The sequence below is a fragment of the Telopea speciosissima genome, chromosome 3 (assembly GCF_018873765.1).
Source record: "Telopea speciosissima isolate NSW1024214 ecotype Mountain lineage chromosome 3, Tspe_v1, whole genome shotgun sequence".
NCBI classification, from domain to species: Eukaryota; Viridiplantae; Streptophyta; class Magnoliopsida; order Proteales; family Proteaceae; genus Telopea; species Telopea speciosissima.
The window spans coordinates 2,140,267-2,162,273 of NC_057918.1; the positions used below are offsets into that span (position 1 = coordinate 2,140,267).

The 22,007-nt window shown below is 38.7% G+C and overlaps 1 protein-coding gene across 3 annotated transcripts; it reads right to left on the bottom strand.

The window, feature by feature from the left end:
- Positions 1-2,733: 2,733 nt before the first annotated feature.
- LOC122656422 (bidirectional sugar transporter SWEET14-like) lies at positions 2,734-7,264 on the bottom strand. 3 transcript variants are annotated; one of them, XM_043850930.1, is made up of 7 exons: positions 7,207-7,264; positions 6,664-6,700; positions 6,347-6,557; positions 6,083-6,244; positions 5,836-5,950; positions 5,634-5,717; positions 3,736-3,746 (listed from the first exon to the last, which is right to left on the bottom strand). In XM_043850930.1, the coding sequence occupies exons 1-6, from the start codon at positions 7,262-7,264 to the stop codon at positions 5,644-5,646; spliced, it is 657 nt and encodes a 218-aa protein (XP_043706865.1). In that variant the 3' UTR covers positions 3,736-3,746; positions 5,634-5,643. The 3 variants fall into 3 exon arrangements, with proteins under 3 accessions (XP_043706866.1, XP_043706865.1, XP_043706864.1); XM_043850931.1 differs by lacking the exons at positions 3,736-3,746; positions 5,634-5,717 and adding an exon at positions 2,734-2,747; XM_043850929.1 differs by lacking the exon at positions 3,736-3,746 and having other exon boundaries at positions 5,599-5,717.
- Between the last annotated feature and the right edge of the window lie 14,743 nt (positions 7,265-22,007).

The following is a 22,007-nucleotide window of genomic DNA, read 5'->3' on the forward strand; positions in this document are numbered from 1 at the left end:
AATATGGTGGTTCGTGAATAAAGATTTTTATTGAAATAATAGTCTATACATTGCAGTTATTAGGTATGAGTGGAGATAATACCAAAAACACAACTTCTGAAGTTGTTTTTCTTTTGTATGACATCATTCGTCAGATTTTATTAGATGATAATCCAGTCCTACTCATTTCTTCCAGTTCTAACTGTTACTAGGAGCAGACCAGATCCGAACCAATAACCTATCACTAAGACCAGATCCGAACCAATATGCTATTGGATGGATCGGTTCCAATTCCTAGCGGGACGGTTCCGATCTTGTTACCGGTTCTGGTCCAAAATTGATACCTCTAGTTTTAACACTATTAGTCCTAAACTAATGGAATGGAGGCATGTGTTAACTTTTAAGGACCTCAAGGGGCACGTGAAATTTCTCTAAACTGAAGGGTATTTTTGTAATTAGGTAATACCTCTAGGGAGATAAGTAAAAATTTCCCAATATTAAAACCAAAAGGGGTATTTATGAACCCAACGGGAAAGGGAATTATTCCAAGTTGGTGCCTACCATTTGGGGCAACAAGAACATTGCTGCAACCCGTGTTGCAGCTAAATTTTTTTCAAAATATACAACCTAAAGAAACACAATACAACACCTAATACAGTAAATTACATATACTATGCAGCAATGGTGGTAGTAGATGCTTTTGCCCAAAAAAAAAAAGTGGTGGTAGTAGATGCTTCTGCAGTCTCAGCCATGTATGCATATTGGCATTCAAGACAGCTCGCTAGTGCGAATGGAGAACTAGTCGCCTAGCATGGAGTCTCTTTCAATCTCTCTCCTATAAACATGGAGAAAGATAGGATTCAGTCAAGGCCAGCGCTTCGTTCTGTGGTTGAAGCGTCTGTTCTACTTCGCCAAATTCACATGCACTTTTTCTTTTTGCCGAAAAGATTTATTAACGCTGGAAGTTCCAGAAAAGTCGGAATCCAACGGAAAGAGGATACAAGAGGGGGGTAATCATGCCAGAAAAAGTTAGCCTGGGTGAAAGCTCCAAGGGTGGCCAACCTGTTGGCAGCCGAGTTTGATTCGCGCAGAGAATGCACAAAAACGATTCGACAAAAACTTTTAGCTAAAATTTTGCAGTCTTGAATGATAGAATATATCCTCCAACGGGTCTCAAGAGTGTGATCGTTAAGGATGTTTATTATGAGAAGATTGTCACTTTAAACTACTAAAAGGGTTATGTCCAAATTAAGGGCAATCCTAAGAGCTGCATGAACCGCCATAGCTTCAGCCACCAAAGCAAAGTTCCACCAATTCCTTGAGAAAAACCGCAGATGAAAGAGGCGTTAGAAGATCTGCACACTCCGCCAATCCCAGCATTGCCCGGATTGCCTTGATTTGCACCATCGACATTGAACGTCAAATAAGGATTTATGGGGGGGGAATCCATCTCACCAATCTGACCAATCTCCTTCTATGCTCATTAAAATTTTGAACCTGGTCCTTTGCACTAGCAATAGCCCTGAGAGTGATAGCTGCAGGGTTGAAAGGAACCTGCCTGAAGATTAAATCCCAATACCCATTCCAAATGTGCCAAATGATTCCATAGAAAAGAGATACTTTGATCCAGTTATCCCTATTTAGCTTGATAGACGTGTTCAATGTCGTTATGATTCCCGATCTGATATCATGGTTAGAGAAAATGTTCAACAGTCCAACTTGATGCCATATGCTCTCTACAGGTTCACAATTGAAAAATAGGAATAAGAACCATAGCCTCTCCCACGGCCTCGACCATTACCTCTCCCACGACGAGAAGAAGAAGTGGTTGTTGGATCAGAGGGTGTGGTAACAGTATTTGCAGCAGGTAACGACTCTGATGGTGATTCAACATTGTGGCTTAGGAGGAGAACCTCTTGATTGAAAAGAGGTCCAAGCATGTCGTCTAGAGCAATAGGCTCAACACGAGAAGTCACTGTAGTGACGAAAGCATCATAATCTGGCCCTAGGCTGCTGAGGATACTGAGACAGAGCTGAGTATCAAAAACAGGTTGAGCAGCGGCAGCGAGGTGATCTGCAATAGTTTTCGCCTTTTGAACGAAGTCGGCGACAGAGAGAGCGAAGCTGGAACTCCCGTTGCATTATGCGTGCTTAGGAGTGAGGGGCATAGAGCTTCTCAAGTTTGTTCCATACCGCATGAGAGGTATCTAAGCCGACAACAACCGAGAAGACTGACTCAGTGAGCGTGGAGAGAAGGCAGCATAAGATCAATTGATCTTCATGTTGCCAAGCCGTGTATTCAGGATTCACCACAGTGGCATCAGTAGAAAGTGTTGGAGAGGGGCAGGTGTAAGTCCCTGTGACAAATCGAAGATAACCATGCCAGCGAAATAATGGCAGGAACTGTGCCAGCCAAAGAAGATAATTATTTCGATCAAGCTTGATTTGAAGGATATGGGAAATATTCCCAAGTGCAAAGGGAGGATTGGTCGTAGAGGTAACAGCCGTGGCTGTTGAAGAATTCATTGCAGGAGAGGAAGCCATTAGAACAGTAGGGTGGGAGGGAAAAAAAAAAAAAAGAGAATTTTTTTTAGAATACCAGGTTTGCTCTGATTACCATAAAGAAGTGGTTTCTCTCACACAGTAACGTGTGGAGTTCATGTGTATTTATAATTCAAAATTGTGTTTTACAAGAGATGAAATAGTTACAAATGATAGGGATAAATCTGTGATTTACAGGGATTAGAAATCATGTTACGTTTGGGACTCTCTGTTGAGGTGGCCGGTTAGAGGGTGTCAGAATTGGAGGTGATAATGATCCCTATTACACCCCCTCAAGCGAAGCAGGGGTTCACCCACTGTGAGCTTGGAACGTGAAGTACCGAAACGAGATACAGACAGAGGCTTAGTCATGATATCAGCTGTTTGTTCTTGAGTAGGAAGAAATCGAACTTCCAATGTTTTCTTGGCGACCTGATCTTGAACAAAGTGATAGTCAATTACAACGTGTTTTGTCCGTGCATGAAATACGGGATTGGCCGCAAGATATGTTGCGCCAATATTGTCGCACCAAATCTCCGGTAGGGTAGCTATGGAGTAGCCAAGATCACGAAGAAGATATTGCAACCACAGTAGTTCAGAGGCCGAGTTCGCAACACCTTTGTATTCAGACTCGGTGCTTGATCGTGCAACCGTTTGTTGCTTCTTAGAGCTCTAGGAGACTAGATTGGGGCCAAGAAAGACACCATAGCCATTGGTGGATATGCGATCATCAGGGCTACCAGCCCAGTCAGCTTCTGTGAAGACAGTTATTTGAATGGAATGAAGTGGCTTGAGATGAATCACGAAATGAACAGTGGCCTTTATGTATCGCAGAATTCACTTTACAGCTAACCAATGCTCTGTTGTCGGACAATGCATAAATTGGCATACCTTATTGACCGAGTACACCAAATCTGGACGGGTTAAAGTAAGGTATTGCAGTGCTCCCACTGTGCTTCAATACAGTGTGACATCAGGCATTGGTTCTCCCGATTCCTTGGTGAGTTTGGAAGAGGAACTCGCCATTGGAGTAGAGCACGGTTTGGCATCCATCATGGTGGTCCGTTGCAACAGCTGAGATGCATATTTGGACTGATTTAATTGAATTCCTTGTGAAGAATGCTGACATTCAATTCCAAAGAAATAGTTTAGTTTGCCAAGGTCCTTGATGGCGAATTCATTGCTTAGCTGAGATAGTAGTATGCGGACTGATTGCTCATTACTTCCTGTGAGTATTGGGTCATCGACATAAATCAGTAGAAGCAATATTTGATTGGAGGTCCGTTTAACAAACAGAGACGAATCTGCTTGAGAGCACACAAAGCCCAGTGAGAGGAGATAGGTGCTAAGCCGATGATACCAGGCCCTAGGGGCTTGTTTAAGGCCGTATAGAGCCTTTCTAAGCTTGCAGATATGAGATGGGAATCGGGAATCAATGAACCCTTGGGGTTGATGCATGTACACATTTTCAGTAAGATGCCCATGAAAAAATGCATTTTGGACGTCAAGTTGACGTAACGGCCAATTGTATGTGACAGCCAAGGCAAGAACAACTCGAATTGTGGCCTGCTTGACTACAGGATTGAATGTTTCTTCATAATCCAAACCAGCTTGTTGAGTGAATCCCTTAACCACAAGACGGGATTTATAACGATCAATGCTGCTGTCTGCCTTTGTTATAATCCTATAAATCCATTTGCAATTGACCACATTAATGGAAGGATCATTAAGATACCAATTCCCAAGTCCCATTGCGAATAAGGGCATTGATTTCAGATGCCAGATGCCATTGCGAGACGGCATTTGGGGTCTTTATTGGCTGAAGTAAAACAAGTGGGTTCAATATTCAAGACCGTAGAATTGAAGCAGGATCACATTGGGTGCTTAGTGGCCAGCATGGCCTTAGGCTTGCGTATTTTATTTTTCAGTCGAGTGACCATATGATGGGTTGGGGCTGGCGGTGGTAGTGGAGCTGTATCACGTGGTGGTGATGAAGGCATAGAAGAAGAGGGAGAAGTTGATGTAGGGATTGATAATGGGGTATTTTCTTGTTGGCAAATTGGTGGTGGTGAGTGGGATGAAGAGACCACGTGTGTGGGTGGTGGTGAGGAGGGTAAAGAGGCCACTTGTGTGGGTGGTGGTGAGGTGGGTAAAGACACCCCATGTGTGGGTAGTGTTAGTGTTGGAAAAGGACCAAGGATGATGGGGTGAGGAGATGGCGGTTTTGTTGTGGGACGAGTTAATAGTTCTGCATATGGAAAATAATTTTCATTGAAAATTACATGACGGGAGATATATACGCACGCGGCCTGTTGTACGGTCAAGACATCGATAACGACAATGTTGATTGGAGTAGCCAATAAAAATGCACTGCTTGGATCGGTCATCCCACTTATGTCGAGTGTACGGGGGCAGATCATAAGGCTAACTCAGCAACACTGAGTCTTCAAAAGATAACAAGAGACTAAGTCTTGCAACCACCTCAACAGAGAGTCCCAAACGTAACATGAGTTCTAATCGCTGTAAATCACAGATTTATCCCTATCACTTGTAACTATTTCATCTCTTGTAAAACACAATTTTGAATTATAAATACACATGAACTCCACACGTTACTGTGTGAGAGAAACCACTTCTTTAGAACCTTTATTTCAGCTACACACAGCGGTGAGAGAGAGAGAGAGAGAGAATGAAAACAAAGAAGAAGAAGACGACAAGTAAACAACTCTTAAATGGAAGCCCAAGAACCTAAAGCAGAAGATGAAATGGAGGAAGAAGAAGAAGAAGAAGAGGTGAAAGTATATAAACGTGGTGAAAATACTGGCACAAGGGCACAAGGCGCATAAGGAAGAAGGAGAAGGTGTACCACGACTTACCAACTGAGATAAGTTGGTACACCTTCTCCTTCTTCCTTATGCGCCTTGTGATCTTGTGCCAGTATTTTCACCATGTTTATATACTTTCACCTCTTCTTCTTCTTCTTCTTTTTCTTCCTCAATTTCATCTTCTGCTTTAGGTTCTTGGGCATCTGGGTCAACTGGTTAAACCGGCTCGGAACAACTTATCATGCTTAACATAACCGTTTCATTGATTTGCTCCTCCTCCTCTTTAACATTCTTCTCCTTATTGGACTTCCTGTAGATCAAATATAGCAACATCTGTGCTACCCCAAAGCTGAAACCCAGTATGTTTGGGATCTATATTATTCCAAACAAAAAAAAAAGAAAAAAAAGGAAAACCCTAAAGTTAGTTTCAATTAAATCATGACCTTTAAAGATACCAATTTGATCGAACGATCCATCGATCACTACTTACAGCTATGTAACGGTCTTTGAGAAGTAAACCATAGAAGAACCACATCACTGCACTCAAGGTGAGGAAGAAGGATAAAGTAAATGGCATGTACTCCACGCTCTTTGTGCGTATGACCCTCATCTGTTGTTAATTAATTATTTTTTAATTAGTATATATACAATCTCTTAATTAAAACTAAACAAAATTACTATTAAATAAGGTTTTTTTTTGGTGTTGGTGTAATAAGTGTGTAACGTACCCCGCTTACCATAATGCTTAAGGGTGCCACAAAGACACAAACAGAGAAGGCAATACAAATCATTCCAACAATCTTGATCCTGTTCTGTTGTGTGGCTAAGAATTGAGTGAGAACAAGGATCAGGCAGAACCCTCCAAGATTCAGCAACGCAAGCATCATCGCAGTCGAATTCTGGCATTAAATGTTGCAAATTCATATAATTAATTAAAAGTGATGAGGTGCAAGAATGAATATTAATGATGGAAGAATCAGTTTTGAATTGGTAATATATACCCTAGCTTTCTTTGGTGCATAAATCAAGTAGATGACAATATAGATTGTCTCTATAACACATCCAAAGGAGTTAATGGTGATAATGTAATATGCACCAGTCTTGAGGAATGCATAATATATCCAAAGCATGGCACTGAACAGTGCAGCCAGATATGGCACAGATTGAAATCCTTCAGTTGATTTATTCTTGTAAATCCTTCTAAATGTTGGTCTGCATTCATCAAATAAAAACCCTTATTCAATAAGAATGTAATTAAGGAAACAAGATGAAATTAAAACTACCCCCCCAAAAACCAAAGAAAAAAAAAGGGACTTACATTGGAGCAATGTAGACCAATAATGAGATGAAGTTACCTATAACAGAAAATGATCATGAGGAAGATCCCATATTTATTAAGCATTATTCAAAGATAATTAAGATGAGAAAATAGGAACTATTTAACTTAATTTAAAAGGCAGAGTCAGGTAGGTAACACCAATGGATATATAACATAAACGTTAAATTGCAAGAAGTGCTTGCTAGAGAAGGTAATAAGAATTAGCTTATTAATTTCCAATTGAATGCCAATAGTACAGACGCATGAGAATAGGGCCCATTTGGATGGATTTTTAGAGTAGAATTTCGAAATTTGGATAATTGATCTTTGTGGTCATTAATGTGGAACGAAATCATTCAAGTTGGAATTCATCCATTTCTTGAAACCATATGTGATAGATAGATTCAATTCAAGAAACCCTTAAATGAAATACAATCAAAGAAGTACTCCCACCCCCTTCTTTTTTCTTTCAAAGGGGAAGGAGAAGAAGGAGAAGAAATTAAGAGACGAAAAGGGTTGGTGTTGAACCGTTTATCTCCCTACCTAAGAGACCAAAGGTGAGAACCCATAGGGATTGTTGTTGCACTGCCAAGAAACCCATCTCTTCAACTACTAGAGGAAGGTATCTTTCTCCCTTCCTCTCTCAAAACACACACAATTTGAAGCAGGGTTTAGCTGCTGAAAACCCTTGCTCCTCGCTCCTACAAATCTATCTCATGTATCTGGCGAGGAGAAGTAAATGAAGGGCTGACCATTGTATAGGAGGAGGGTTGGAGAGTAGTAGTAAGTGGGAAGGAAAAGGTCCGCATGGAACTAATTGGGTTATGCAGTCGAGTGGAGGATTAGTAGGTGACGTAGGAGGAAAACAGTACTCACTCACTCATGAATTAACAGACGTGTTTGTACAAGTACCGGCCTTCCAGAGCCAGTCACATGGAATTGTCTATCATACTACAAGGTGTGCGGTGCATATCCTATGGCACAGCGGAGGCCACGTATCACACATGGCACACATGATCTCTGTTGTGCCCGAAGATGTACCATAATTTTTATTATCTTGGACGGTACTAGTACAAAGATATGATCCGCACTCAGTTTTAGGCTTTTAGCACAGTTTCATGAAATTTTATGTTAGTGCACATTGGATACGTGTAAAGTTTTCATGGCCTGAAGAAACTTTCATATATATGAGATACTCTTTTTAGCCGTTTCTCATCAAGAACAAAAAACACCACCCCACTACGTCAACCCTACTTTCGGCAAACCCTAAGTCTCTTTCTCACTCTCTCTTCTCTGCTTCTTTTGGCAAATATTGGAGCATAAATGAAAGGTTTCGTGTGGAGGTTCTTTTATGTGTTAAAAGTGATATCTTCCTTTCTGTTGAAGCTTTGTTTGGCAGTTATAGAAAGATGGTGATAAGGGTTTAGTTGATCGTCTTTTGTTATTATTAGGTATGCATTAGTATGAAGGCAATGCATGCAGGTGAGTAGAGAGCTTAGGAACCTAATTATTATTGACCCTACTCTATGGGAATGAGACTTAATCTAATGAGCATACATATACAAACACAAGAAGAGATAGAAGAAGATTAGGAACTCCTAAGAAGTTGCACAGTTTCTTTTATATATCCATTTCTTATTTCTTGAAGGCAAGTATTTCTAACTATGGCCAAAATAGGTGCTTTTTCTATGTGTTACCCACCAAATATTTTGCCAATTTTAATGGATAGATATTATAGTGATAATTGGTATATATATATATATATATATATGTATGTATGTAGTGGTATGATTTTTTTTATTTTTTTTTAATGTGATGTTTTCTCTTTAAATGCTATAATTAGATTGTCAAGGTGGATGCAAGCGACGGGAAGGCGCATATTGCTTTTAGTCTTTTTATCACTTACTTTAACCTCTATTTCTTTTTGTTATGCGCAAGCGACATGGAGGAGTGCATAAGCAATGACATTTGATGGAACAGTTAATGATTTCACATATTTGAGGGCAGCAAGGTCATTTCACACACACACACACACACGATGCCCCAACCCTCAACGTAGCAATGAGTTAGGGGAGTTGGCTGGCTGTTTCAGTCTGTGGTTGTGATTTTTGGTGTCTTCTTGTTTTTGACTTTGTGACTCTTTTGCTTCTTTAATACAAGGATCTTTTAGCAAAAAAAATACCATGTTGAGTTAAAGTCTTATGCCATATTTCATTGATTCTCTAATAGTAAATATATAGTGGTATAGTGATTGAGATATCTCACTAAACAGAAATGGAAATAAATATTACAATACAACTGTAATGCATAACTTCTATGTAGAACTGATCCTGGAGATCTTGAGAATACTTGGGCACCACTCCATATCACATGTGATCCCAGTTACCATATAGAATATATTCCAAAGATACTGAGCATACTTGGGTCGATCAAGGCATTGGAGCTACTCTAGCTGCAGCAACGCGCCTCTTCCTCCAAACCCTACACCAATAGCATGCATATGCTATTGTTCCACATACGAAGAAGACTAACGCCACCAACGTAAAAATGCCCCAAAATTCTTGTTCACGGTTAGAACTAGCATTTTTATGTGGTGTTCTGTCGCAACCGGACATGATCACCTGCAGAAAAAAAAAGAAGACAAAGATCGTGTACATCATATAGAAGCTTCGCATAATTATAAAAAAAAATGTATCGATGTTCTAATTTTTTTTTTGATAAAAAGATGTATTATCACTGAAATAATGTTACAGACAAATCAAAGTAGAACGGCAGACGAATACATTCAGGGGGAGAGGGAAACTATAAGAAGTCTCCTTGCGAATAAAGACAAAAGTTAATGATGACTAAAATGGAGATAGTGTAGGTTTTTTCATTTTTGGGTAAAGTCGAGAACATCATCTTAAATTGTTATAAATTTTGTGGGCCAAAAGGCCGCAGCGCTCAAGCGCAGCCATTACTTTAAAATATTAGCAGTACTTCATCAATCAGAATCATTGAATTACTATCATTTAATCTAGAATGTTTATTTTATTAAACACATTATCTGTTCTTTTAAAAAATTACTTAAAATTATATATCCCTCTCCCATACTTTGCCCTAATTACACATTCTTCCCCTTGGTTTTTCCACCTTACATTTTGAACCCTTATGGCTGACGGTGTTACGGTGTTGTTAGTTAATGATTTGAAAAGACAATATTACCTTTGTTCTAAAACACCAAAAGTAGAATTACAATGATACCCTTTTCATCATCTTCAACCTTAAAACACCCACTATTTTCCTCCTCCACAACCACCACCACCACCGCCACCACTGCCGCCTCCTCGTCCACCGCCAAAGAAGGAAACAGAATCAGTCATAAATGACGCCAATCGTTCCGACTTTCGACAGGTTGATGATCTCTAATTTCGAGAATTTGAAATGCAAAACGAATTCAAGTTTTTTTGTGAAATTCTACTTTAAACTAAAAGGAAGAAAAAAAGGAAAAATTCTCATTTAATTCTTAAATTCTTACTACAGGAATGAGCAAAATAATTAGTTGTAATTCATGTTCATAATCTGATTGCATAGGTTTCAGATTCAACTTTTTTGCCTACATTTTAGTTTCTCAGTTGGAACTCAAATCTTATCATTTTTCTTTTTCCGGTTTTTTTCCCTGCTTTTTCTCATTTCAGCTTGGAACTCAAGAAACATCCATTAGTGGTTCTCATAATTCAGAGCTTGCTGCTTCCGAAAATGACTCTGTGAAGGATTCACTACAAGTTGTCCATGCTCCAGTCGCGACCTGAACAGTGTTTGCACTTTGCAAGTGCCCTCAGCTGAAAAAAAAACCTTAACTCCCTCAATCTTCTTCTTTTCTCTTTCGTTTCTCATCTTCATTTTTTTCGCTGCAACCTTCCTAAGTTCCAAGGCAACATCAGCTATAGAGTAGTATTTCTGCATCTGAAGGAGAAGAGATCCATGGGAAGCCCATCTCGTCATCAGAAATTACTCCTCCATCTCTTCACAATTCTTGAGTTTCAGATAATGACAGAGGATAGATCAGATATAAGATCTCCAGAGTCCATGAGATCTTCACCCTGTACTCCAGAGTGGATCTTACCATTAACTTCATGAATTAGAATCCATTGAAGTGGATTTTGGTGGGTTCCATTTGCAGGAAAGGGGTTGCGAGAGAAGAAGAAGAAAAGGAGGGTAAAATGGTCTATTCACATGGACCAAGGGTTAGTTTGGGATTAAATCAAAAGGGTAAATGGGTCATCTCACAATGACCCAGGGTTAGTTTGGACATTATCAAAAAACTAAGTAACTATCTGGAGGGATGTGTAATTAAGGCAAAGTACAGGGGATGAGGATGTAATTTTTCCAAAAAAAAAAAAAGAAAGAGATGAAAAATTTTCATCAGCTATATGGGTAAAGAACAGGTAATGTGTTTAATAAAATGTACATTCCAGATTAAATGATAATAATTCAACGGTTGAGATTGATAGAGCACTGCTAACATCATTTTATAATGGCAGTGCTCAAGCGCTTGCCGCGCCCGGCTTCTGCACCTAGCTAGATGTTTTTTTTTTACTATCTCTTTTCACATTCCTACGGAATGACTACGTATTGCGGGGAAGGGTTGATTTTCCAAGTTAGACTGCAAAATAGTAAATACTGAGAGCCCGTGAAGCAGAAACAGAAACAGAAGCTTACGATATATTGATTATGGAGTAATGGACAGGCAGCGTGAAACAACATGGGGCTGGGAGGCTCCCTTTATTGTATACAAAATAATGGGAGGAATGGTGTACTACCACACACTAATTAATGAATATGGGAGAGAGTTACATGAGCCAGTACAGGAGAGGAGAGCTTGGATGTGTACCAATGAGTTGCGGTAAAATGGTATTGTAAATATGGAATGAGGTTTCAATATCGGATGCGTCAGATCGATTGGATCATATTCGTATTAGTCAAGGTTGATATCAATAGCTGATCGATCTTGGATCGATTATCGATATCGATATCGGATCAAAGGTAATCATAAATAATAAAAAAAATCAGACTTTCAATAAAAAGTTAGGATAAAATTGACCGATTATGGCTGATACTAACTGATATGGATTTGAATTGATATCGATGGAGACTGTTACCATTCTCGACACTGATATACAAAGAAGCACATCTAATTCACTTCATGTGAGAATGATAGAAAAAAAAAACATGTGTGTCAGCATAATTTGGTAAAAGTGCAAAACAACTCAAAGAACCTTTATCCATTAAGCGCATAAAAGTAGTAAAAACAGAAGGCTGTCACATAGATCGAGGCCAAACGTATAAAATAACTCAAAGAACCTTTCATATCTAGACACAAGAAATGTGAAATGATTGACCCATTCCTCATCAAATGAAAAATCTCACCCATATTAGTTGCCGTTACATGGGGTCTCCTTCATATTGGTACAGGAGCCACACAACAAGAACACAAGATACCCCCTTCCCATAAAAAATTATAAAACAAATCTTGATTTGAGTATAACTTGATTACACCAAGTTGTCACAAAGAAAAAGACGACAAAAATCATTATGACGCTTATCAACCAAAACCCGTAGGTCATGGTTGATAGTTGCACCCAAAAAAAATCGTTTATTGAGCGTAGGACATAGTGGACGGTTACCCAAAATTGTGATGCTGATTTCGTGGTGAAGTCTCTCTGTACCTGGCAATTACATCAATCAAAACCCGATATAATTTCAAGGGATCAGATCAATTCATCAAATAAGAAGTCATGAGTTCAAATCACTTTAAGGCCTATCCCTCGTATTAAAGCTCCTTAATTCTAAAAAACAAACAAAAAAAAATCAACAACCAAAATAATAATAATGGTACCAATCTCTAATTTTGAGGATCGGTATTGTATCAAACAATATATATTATTACTGTTGAGAATCATATTGACACGGATCGGTTGTATCAACTAAAAAGTGATCCATTTTTCATTTACACAATTACACCTGATACCAGTTCGATATGGCTCGATTCGTATTGATATTAATTGAGACCGATATCCTATACTCATGGGAGTAAAAGAGAAAATGTGAAATAAAACATTTGATTTGAGTCCCCTAAAAACTAAAAAGTTCCTTCTTTTTTTTAATTTATTTTTGTTCTACTTACCGCCCTCTCATGGATAAAAGAAAATGGAATCTAGTTTCAAGTTTTCATTTTCAACCAGCTAATACTTTGCTGCTCCTGTTGGATTCAGTTGGCCATTTTGCCTGATAGAACGAATTCAACGATTTCTGGATGTTGAGTTGGGCAGAAACATTTACAAGTCCACAGTTGGACTTTGCCCAAGTCCAACTTGAGCCCATATCTCTCCGATTGGGCTTAATTAGGGCTGAACCATCTGGTTTGAGGCCAAGGCTTGGCGCACGAATGGCGAAACTGAACTACCTTGTAGATTTCTCTCTTTCTTCGATGAAAGGGAAAAATCACCTCCATTGTAGACCGTATGCATGTAATGCGTAAAAAATGCATGTACGGTTGTTTAATTCTATCTTTTTTTTATCTTCTTGGTATTCTTTCTCTTTAATGATAATTATTTGTGTTAGGAGACCTTGCTACAAATCAAAAATTTTTTGCCGCCATCTAATACACCAATTTTCATATGCACAATATAGTAAAACTTTTCATATGCACAATTAAAAGAAGGTATTTTGGGAAACATACTAAAACACTATAGAAGTTTATGAACCCTTGGATGGTATGGTTTATTTTCACAGCGTAGTGTTAAAAACTTTCTCCAAAGAAGAATATGGTACAAAAGTAGTTTCTTTGGGCTTTGGAGTTGAGGGAGGAGGAAGAGGTGGGTTCAAAGATATTCTTTTAAAGGATTTTAAATTTAGAATCTGGTCGATTTATTTTGGATTAAAAAAAAAAACCTAGAATCGACCCCTTAATCTATCAGCCCCTCAATCTGAAACCTAACGAGTCGGTCCCAAAAACATTAGAATGGACAGCACTAAAATGGATGAAAATAAGATCCATTCAAGACCGATTCCAAGCCAAATCTGTTAATTGCATCTATTGGATTCCGATTTTTGAAACGTTGGATGAGGACGTGAGTCGTCATGTGACACTCTTGCATCAAACTTCATAACAAAACTAAAAAAAAATGTTACTCTAATGGTGAAATACCCTTTTGTTATCAAATGATTAAAGGAGTACAAGTCCATCATTGGAATTAAAATTATCCAACATCACATGAACAGCTTGAATACAATGCGCCAATTGATTCTTCCTGAATCAAACGAGAGATCAGTGAATTAGTATTACAAGACAAAAAAAAAAAAAAAAAAAAAAGCTCTCAATCTAAGTAATGTCAACAAACCACAAGATTTAAGCTTTACACAGAAGAAAAAAGTATACAACAGCAATTAGGAATTAAGGATGATGATTACTGTGTGTCTCTACTCTTTTCAGGGTACCTCAAAGTATGAATTCGAAAGTAGAAAAGAAAAATGATACAGTTTACAGTTGACACATGAAAAATATATGGTACAGACAGATCAATCAAAGGATCAGTGTGTGTACGTATCTTGATAATGGATGTTTTCCTCTGCTACGAGTTCTGGCAAAGACACCCCAGAGCTTTCCTCTACTTATGCTTTCAAGAAGCTTCTTAGCACCATCGATCTCCATCTCAGTAAGCTTCTGCAAGTAAGGCAGAGGCACCTGCAGCTACCATCAGTTTGCGGTATCTGTTGGATTGAACAATAGAAGCCAAGATAGAATTAAATTGGGTATATATATGTTTTATCCAAGTTGATGATGGAAGCTAGGGTCAAGGAGCTGAACCGTGTTCAATATCCCCCCTCTCATCCTTGCGGAAAATCCTTGTGTTACCCACATACAGCATTAGCCAAGACAGTTTAAGCCTCTCTTTTTGACGCCTTTTCACTCTTTTATTCTTCAGATACTACAGAAAATGAGAAAGTCAAGCCTACATCCAAGGATTAAACTTGGAATCGGGGGTCTGAATTTGAATCGGTCTTTGCTAATGGAATCAGTCAAAATTGATCTCAAAAAAACTCTAGAATCGGTTTCTTAAATCTGTAAGCTCGCAATTCTAAAAACCCAAGATTTGGCTGTTTCAGAATGTTCAAAATCAGGTACCATTCAGGGCCGACTCCGATATAAATTGGCCGATTTGATCTAATCCAATTCCAATGTTTGAAACCATGCATGTCTACATCAGTACGTAGGGATCAACTAAGTGGGAATTGAATACTCTTGAACGAAAATGATCACCCATATATAGATCGATCAATTATTATTTGGGCATCCATGGTGCGTAGCACGTTGGTGCTTGATCGACACTAGTAACCAATTGGGATCAACCGTTTACAGTTTATACATATATAGTCTGATTAGTCCGTTTATAGCTTAATCAACTTGTTTAATTTGTGGCATGTTTGCAATCCGTTTGTAATTCAATTAATCTGTTTAAAGATGATCGAATATAAATGTGTCCATGCTTACTCTATGAAATCCAATGAGATAATTAATGCAATAATAATGAACAGCTTTAGATTGGTGAAGATTGATTAGACCCAATCTATCAAAACCCCGGCCACACCCTTTTCTGTCACCTTTATTTTCTTTCTTTCATGAATCTTGATGAGCAATATTGTAATGTCTACAGTACAATACAATAATACAACTTCTGGCCGGGTTTACTACGACACCGAGTCAACGATGCAAAAATGACTCAGCCTAGAGTAAGTAAAGAATAAGGTAGGGTTAGTAGAATAATTGAAAGAAAAACAGATAGATTAACAGAAAAGGAGCTAGATTCCTTATGAAGATGACGATGTGGGGGTTGCATGTGGATGGCTGTGGCCTGTGGAATTGCAAGCTGGAACCAACCAAGCTTATGTTTGCGGTTTTATTATACTCTACTAAATTATATTTATTTGGAGAAGACCTTGAGGGAATCGACCAATCTTAACAAGGGAGGAATGAAATTAATCCATTCAACACCACATCAATATCCTCATTAATCTAAAATAGACAAAGAAAGGTGAATTAGACCATGACACCTCCACAACTTAATAAAAGCTCATACCAAACTAATTAGGTCCTTTCTACCACACACAAAAAAAAAAAAAAACTAATTAAGTCCCCATATTGATGTCTATTTCAAATTTATGATCCATGGGTGAGGTTGTTGGTTCCTTTGTTTTATGGTGTTGGCACCATTGTAATTTGGTTATTTTGTAAGATTTTGTAAGAGAAATAACACCCAATGACAAAAATTGTGAATTTGAATTCAAATTTTCCATGTAACTATCGACAATTATACTTTGTTTGGTTATAAGAGAAATGCAAATATTTTTCTATAAGATAAAATATATTTTACAAGAAAAATCATTTTTGGTGTTTAGATTCAAGGGAAATGCACGTTGGAGCGGGGTGGACGTGTTGCATGTCTGTTCCATCTGGACTAGGATTTAAAAATATTAGAATCCAATCGATCGAATTGTTGCTGAGCCCGATCTTAATTCTTGCCTATTCGAATTGGCCGATCTAAGAAGGGTTTCTAGGTTTCAAGCCGATTCGAGTCAATTCCCAACCAGTTCTACTTGCTTGAGCCATATATGAGCGGTGAGCCATCATCGATCTATTTTCCATTGTTGTGGTTTGTGTTACAATTTATAACAAACAAACTACAGTACTCAATGTTTGCTACAGTCGTGGCCTGAGGATAGTGCAGTAAAGTCTAGCTTCTAGGAGGTTTTTAGTTGGAGACCTCTTGTTTCTCATCTAATCTAAGAGTCTGGACTCTTCCCAAAAACATTCCTTAGTAATAAAGGAAAGATGAAGGGGTGCACACTCCTGGAGGCTAGGCTCTATTGTACTAACTTCAAGCCAGTGCATGTTCAACGAAAGAGAGAGGAGAGCAATGCACAATCGGTGAAGTCAAACCAATGGATGCACAAAATTAATGGCGTGTCTCACTATTCATATACAAAAAGAATCCACGAATCGTTGTCCCCCCCCAATTTGCTGCCCCCTCCACTTTCGTACATGGAGGCGAAAATGACCACCCTATCTCATGTCAAAAAACACCGCCCAAAATGGAGTCTACTCCCCCTGAGGAATTGGAGGAATTGATGGTGCTCGCTTACGAACCCACATAGTCAAAAGAAGATGTCAAGGCAATGGATGCACATGAGGGAGTTTCTCACTATTGGTAGGCGGAGGAATCCACATAGTCAGGAAACAGAGAGAGTGACACGAAGGAAAGAGACTGCAAAAGGATGTGTTCTAACCCCCCTAAACCAAACCCCCGCCCCCCACCCCAAAAAACAATTAAAAAATTACAACCTAAGGGTAGGCCACCTTTAACTCTAATTATTTTTAGCACTTGAGCCCAATACCCTAATGAGCACCAATTGTTAGGTTTGGGCAAGGTATCCTCCTAGTCCTAGGATCCTAGCCAATGATCTCAAGGGAAAGAGAAGAAAAGATCCAACTTTTATTGGGATGACTTCTTTCCAGTGAAATAGCATCTAAGCCGGGCCTTAAACTCCGGCCATAAGAACTAGCTAGAAGATGACCACGGTTAGAAATCTCTCTTTCTCTTTCTCTCATTTTCCATTTCCATATTAAACAAAGATGTGAGAAGGCTATTTCTTTCTTTCCCACCTGGGAGGTTTCCAACCTCTGGCCTGTTACTTTCTTCAGGGTTAGGTGAGCAACTAATCATTGACATTCTTCTTCCATGTCATTTTCTAATCTCCAACACGTACATGAGGTCTTAAGCCATGAGCTATATGTATCTCCTCTTTAGTAGCTCAATCAAATCAAGTAGGAGTGATTTTCCTGGATTTCTTTATATATATTTAGATATTGACTTGAACATGGGCTAGCAGGTAAGCTAGAACATATATAGCTATAAAATTTATCAGCTAAAATACTAATTAAACAAGATTGAAAGGTTCCATTCTCATTGATGATCGATCATTGCATGTGCCGCAACAAAACAAATCCTTCATTGAAGTGAGATTGGCAGTAGAAAATTCTTCACAATAATTAATGGGAAAAATAATTAAGCTAGTTTTCAGGTCATTCAGTGTTGGTTAATACTGACTCTTCTTTCAGTTTAATGGATTGATGGTTGGTTGGTTGCCCAATCGTAATGTATAGTCTTTAATTTTATCAAAATATCAATCAAGTGAAGCCAGTTCCAAATAGGAAGGCTATAAATCTGGCTGAAACTCTCTCAAGCCCTTTGAATACTTGACTCCACAGAACAAGAAACAGAGAAAGGTTCTATCTTGGGAAACCCTACGCCCAGAGATTGGATCATTAAACGCTCTCTTCAGAAAAGTAAACCAAAAGGGAACTTTGGAAAAGATAAAGATCAAGGCTTTAGCCTTTGGCGCTTTAGTCATAGCTTTATGCTTTAGCCACCCCCAGAATCTTCTCTGTATTTTTTTTTCAATTCTCTAAAAGTTTGTGAGAATTTAGCTGACGATTGAGACTGGAAATCACCCAAAGCGCTTTTGCCTGCAAATTGTCCTCCTCAAATTACAATATATATTGGCTTGGATTACTTCCAAAAACCAACGAAGGAAATCACCTTTCAGAACCTTAATTTGAGTCAAACTTAGCGCATCAGATTCAATAGAGAGCCCTCTTCGAATCAACCCTTGAGAATCTTAGCCAGCAATATACCATCTCTCCGAACTAGAAATAGGGCCTAAGGTGCTTCCACTTGCTGTTATGATGCTGCAAGGTCAACGCCAAAGCTGAGAAACATTTCCAGATCTTATTGAGCTATATTATAAGCTTTATCCATACCTGGACTCTGACTTGAATGTCATGGGCCCGTCCACTATTTTACATTTGGAAGAATCTGGGCTAGAATATAAGTCCGTGTAATTGCAGCTGGTTGGGCCGAGAAATTGGGCCCTTGATTGACCCTGATTATATGGGACAGTTGGCTTGAAGAAAGGTCAATGTAGGGAAGTACTTTTCCTTCATGAGTCTCGCCCACAACGAGGATGGAGTAGACAAGAGTTCCCACCCTTTTTTAGCTAGAAGAGCCATATTCATAGGAGCAGAAAGTTTGATGTTTAATCCTCCTTTTCTTTTGGGCAGACAGATAGAGCTCCAAGAAATAGTTGGCACCGATGAGCTATTGCCATTGGACCAGAAAAAGTTTCGACTGACTGAATCCAGAAATTTTTGAACTAATGCTGGGAGCTTAAAGCAAGACATAGCATAAAGAGGTATTGCTGATATAGTAGATTGAATCAGGACTGTCTTTCCAGCCGGCCTAAGATATTGAGACTTCCAATGCTGCAGCTTCTTAGACACTCTGGATAGAAGGTTTGCACATTGATGTTTAGAAATCTTACCACTGATGAAAGGAATCCCTAGATACTTATCAAGAGATGATGTGGGGATTATCTGAAAAAATTCCCTGAGTTGTCTCTTCGTAGCCAAATTAACATTAGGGATGTGAACTGGGTTGTGGATTTGTACTGGTTGATCACCTGGCCTGAAGCTTTGCAGTAAGAATCTAGGACCTCATTGAGAGCTCTAGCATTTATCACTGACGCTTCTCTAAAAAAAATGAGATCATCTGCGAAAGCTATGTGAGACAACCTTTCTCCCCCCCCCCCACCCTTTTGATTTGTAGACCCTTAATTTTGTTTTCCTGAAGAGCAATAACCAATTTTGTTAATAAGACCTCCGCACAAAGCACAAATAAATAAAAGGAGAGTGGATCTCCTTGCCTGAGGCCTCTGGTAGGTTTCAAAAAAAGGAGAAGGGAACCATTAAGAAGAATACCCAATTGTGTATTTTCAACATAGAACATAACCCTCTGAATCCAAGTCAGATCGAATCCGAGGTTGGCAAGAGTGCTTCTCAAGAAGTTCCACTCCACTCTGTTATAGACTTTATTCATGTCTATCTTGAGCGAAAAATAACCCTTATTGCCTCTCCTGATTTTTTTAATTTTGTGAAGGAGTTCATGACATATGAAAACATTATCCTAGATGTGTCTTCCTTTGATAAATCCATTCTGGCTGAAAGAAATGTTCTTGTTGAGAATGGGGCGCAACCGCTTAACAATTATACGAGAGATTACTTTGTAGATGAATTTGCACAAGCTGATAGGCCTGAATTCTGAAACTGAGGAAGGGTGTTCCACTTTTGGAATGAGCGCTATGTACGTGTGGTTGAGAGATAAGGTGAAAGTCCCCGAGGTGAAGAACTTCAATATGGAATTAGAGATCTCCTTTCCGATGATGGACCAGGAATTCTGAAAAAACATGCTAGAAAAGCCATCTAGACGATGTGCCTTGTTGGATGGCATTTTCTGAACAGTATAATTTCTTCTTATGTGACTGGTCTCAAGAGTCTAAGATTATCTTCCTGAGAGACTCTTCCTCTAATCGGCTCAAAGTAAGTGTCATCAATTACAGGATTGGAGGTAGTAAAAAGATCTGCATAGAAGTCAAGGAAGGCCAAACCAATTTTCTGATTATCTGTGACAGTCACTCCTCCTATATTGATAAATCTTACAATATTCTTGGCTCTTCTCTCTATGGTGGTGAGATGGAAGAATTTGGAATTGCGATCGCCATTCTTAACCCAATTGCTTCTGGATTTCTGCTGCCAAAGAATTTCTTCTTGGTGAGCAAGCTTCCTAATAATAGCAATTTGATGTTTCTCCTTCAGAAACCACTGATCATTTCTTTGTGCGAGCCAGATGTTGTAGAGGAAATCCATATAAGCTTTTGCTCTTTCCATATTTTGGAAGATATTCCCAACTTGATAGTTGTTCCATCTCTTAAGAGTTGATTGCAGGGCACATAATTTCTTGCACACCTGATAAGAGAGAGAACCACTAGTAGAGAAGGAAATGCTTGAGTCGGTATTTTAGGGTTTTGCCTCGATTTATGTGCCTAAATCGGTATTTTGCATGCCAAAAGATACTTGGGGTGGTATCTGATGGTCATGTCTCGATTTACATGCCTAAAAATGCCTAATTTGGTATTTTAGGGTTTTGCCTTGATTTGCATGCCAAAAGATACCTAGGGTGGTACATGATGGTCTTGCCTCGATTTATGTGCCAAAAGATACTTAGGGTGATACCAGATGACCTTGTCTTAATTTGCGTGCCTAAAAATATCTTAGTCGACATTTTAGGGTTTGGCCTCGATTTGAGTGCCAAAAGATACCCGAGGTGGTAATTGATGGCCTTGTCTCAATTTACGTGCCTAAAAAGCCTGAGTCGATATTTTAGGGTTTTGTCTCAATTTTCATGCTAAAAGATACTCGAGGTGGTACCTGATGGCCTTGTCTCGATGTACGTGCCTAAAAATGTCTGTCGGTATTTTAGGGTTTTACCTCGATTTATGCATGTAAAAATATATGTCGATATTTTAGGGTTTCACCTCGACTTGCATGCCAAAAGATACCCAGGGTGCTACCTGATGACTTTGTCTCGATTTGCATGCCTAAAAATGACTGAGTCGATTTTTTAGGATTTTGCCTCGATTTATGTGCCTAAAAATACCTAAGTCGATATTTTAGTATTTTATCTCAATTTATGTGCCAAAAGATACATGGGGTTGTACCTGATGGTCTTATCTCGATTTGTGTGCCTAAAATGCCTAAGTCAGTATTTTGAGAAAAATCCCAGAGAAGTTTTATATAGAAAGGAAAATTAAAGCTAAATAAAAAATAATTTAGTGGCTAAATGGGTAGACAGGTAGGGTGGATTCTCTAATCCCATTTGTATGTTCCTAGCTTATTTTGTCCCCTAACACACAAAGGGTATTAAAAATTAAGTATATTAATTATGATCCAACTTTGAAAATTTTAATGGATAAATCATGATCAGGGTATATGTATAATTAAGTAATTAAAACGCACAAGCTTCAAAAGCAATCTCTCATCGGGTGATGTGTAGTTGGTCATGATGCACTCTACTAGAACAGACTATATGGAGCAAAGGTTCTTTGGTCGCCGGTTGTGGATGATCGCAGGTGTAGGGTAGCAAGAAAAAGAGATAACTAATGTAATTTTACCCTATCAAAGGTATTTTGGTCCAAAAGTTTCTATAAAACACATCCCGTTTGTGACTAACGGAAACAACTAACGACTTGGACTGACTTATCAATTAACTAGTAAAAATGCACGTGCAAATGCACGAATGGGCATTTGTGAAGCGTGCAAGAGTCCAAGGAAAGAGCCATCAATTTGATTGCAAAGAGCTAAAGATCTAGGCCTCACAACCATAACTATTTGGGTTGATAGTCAAAATATG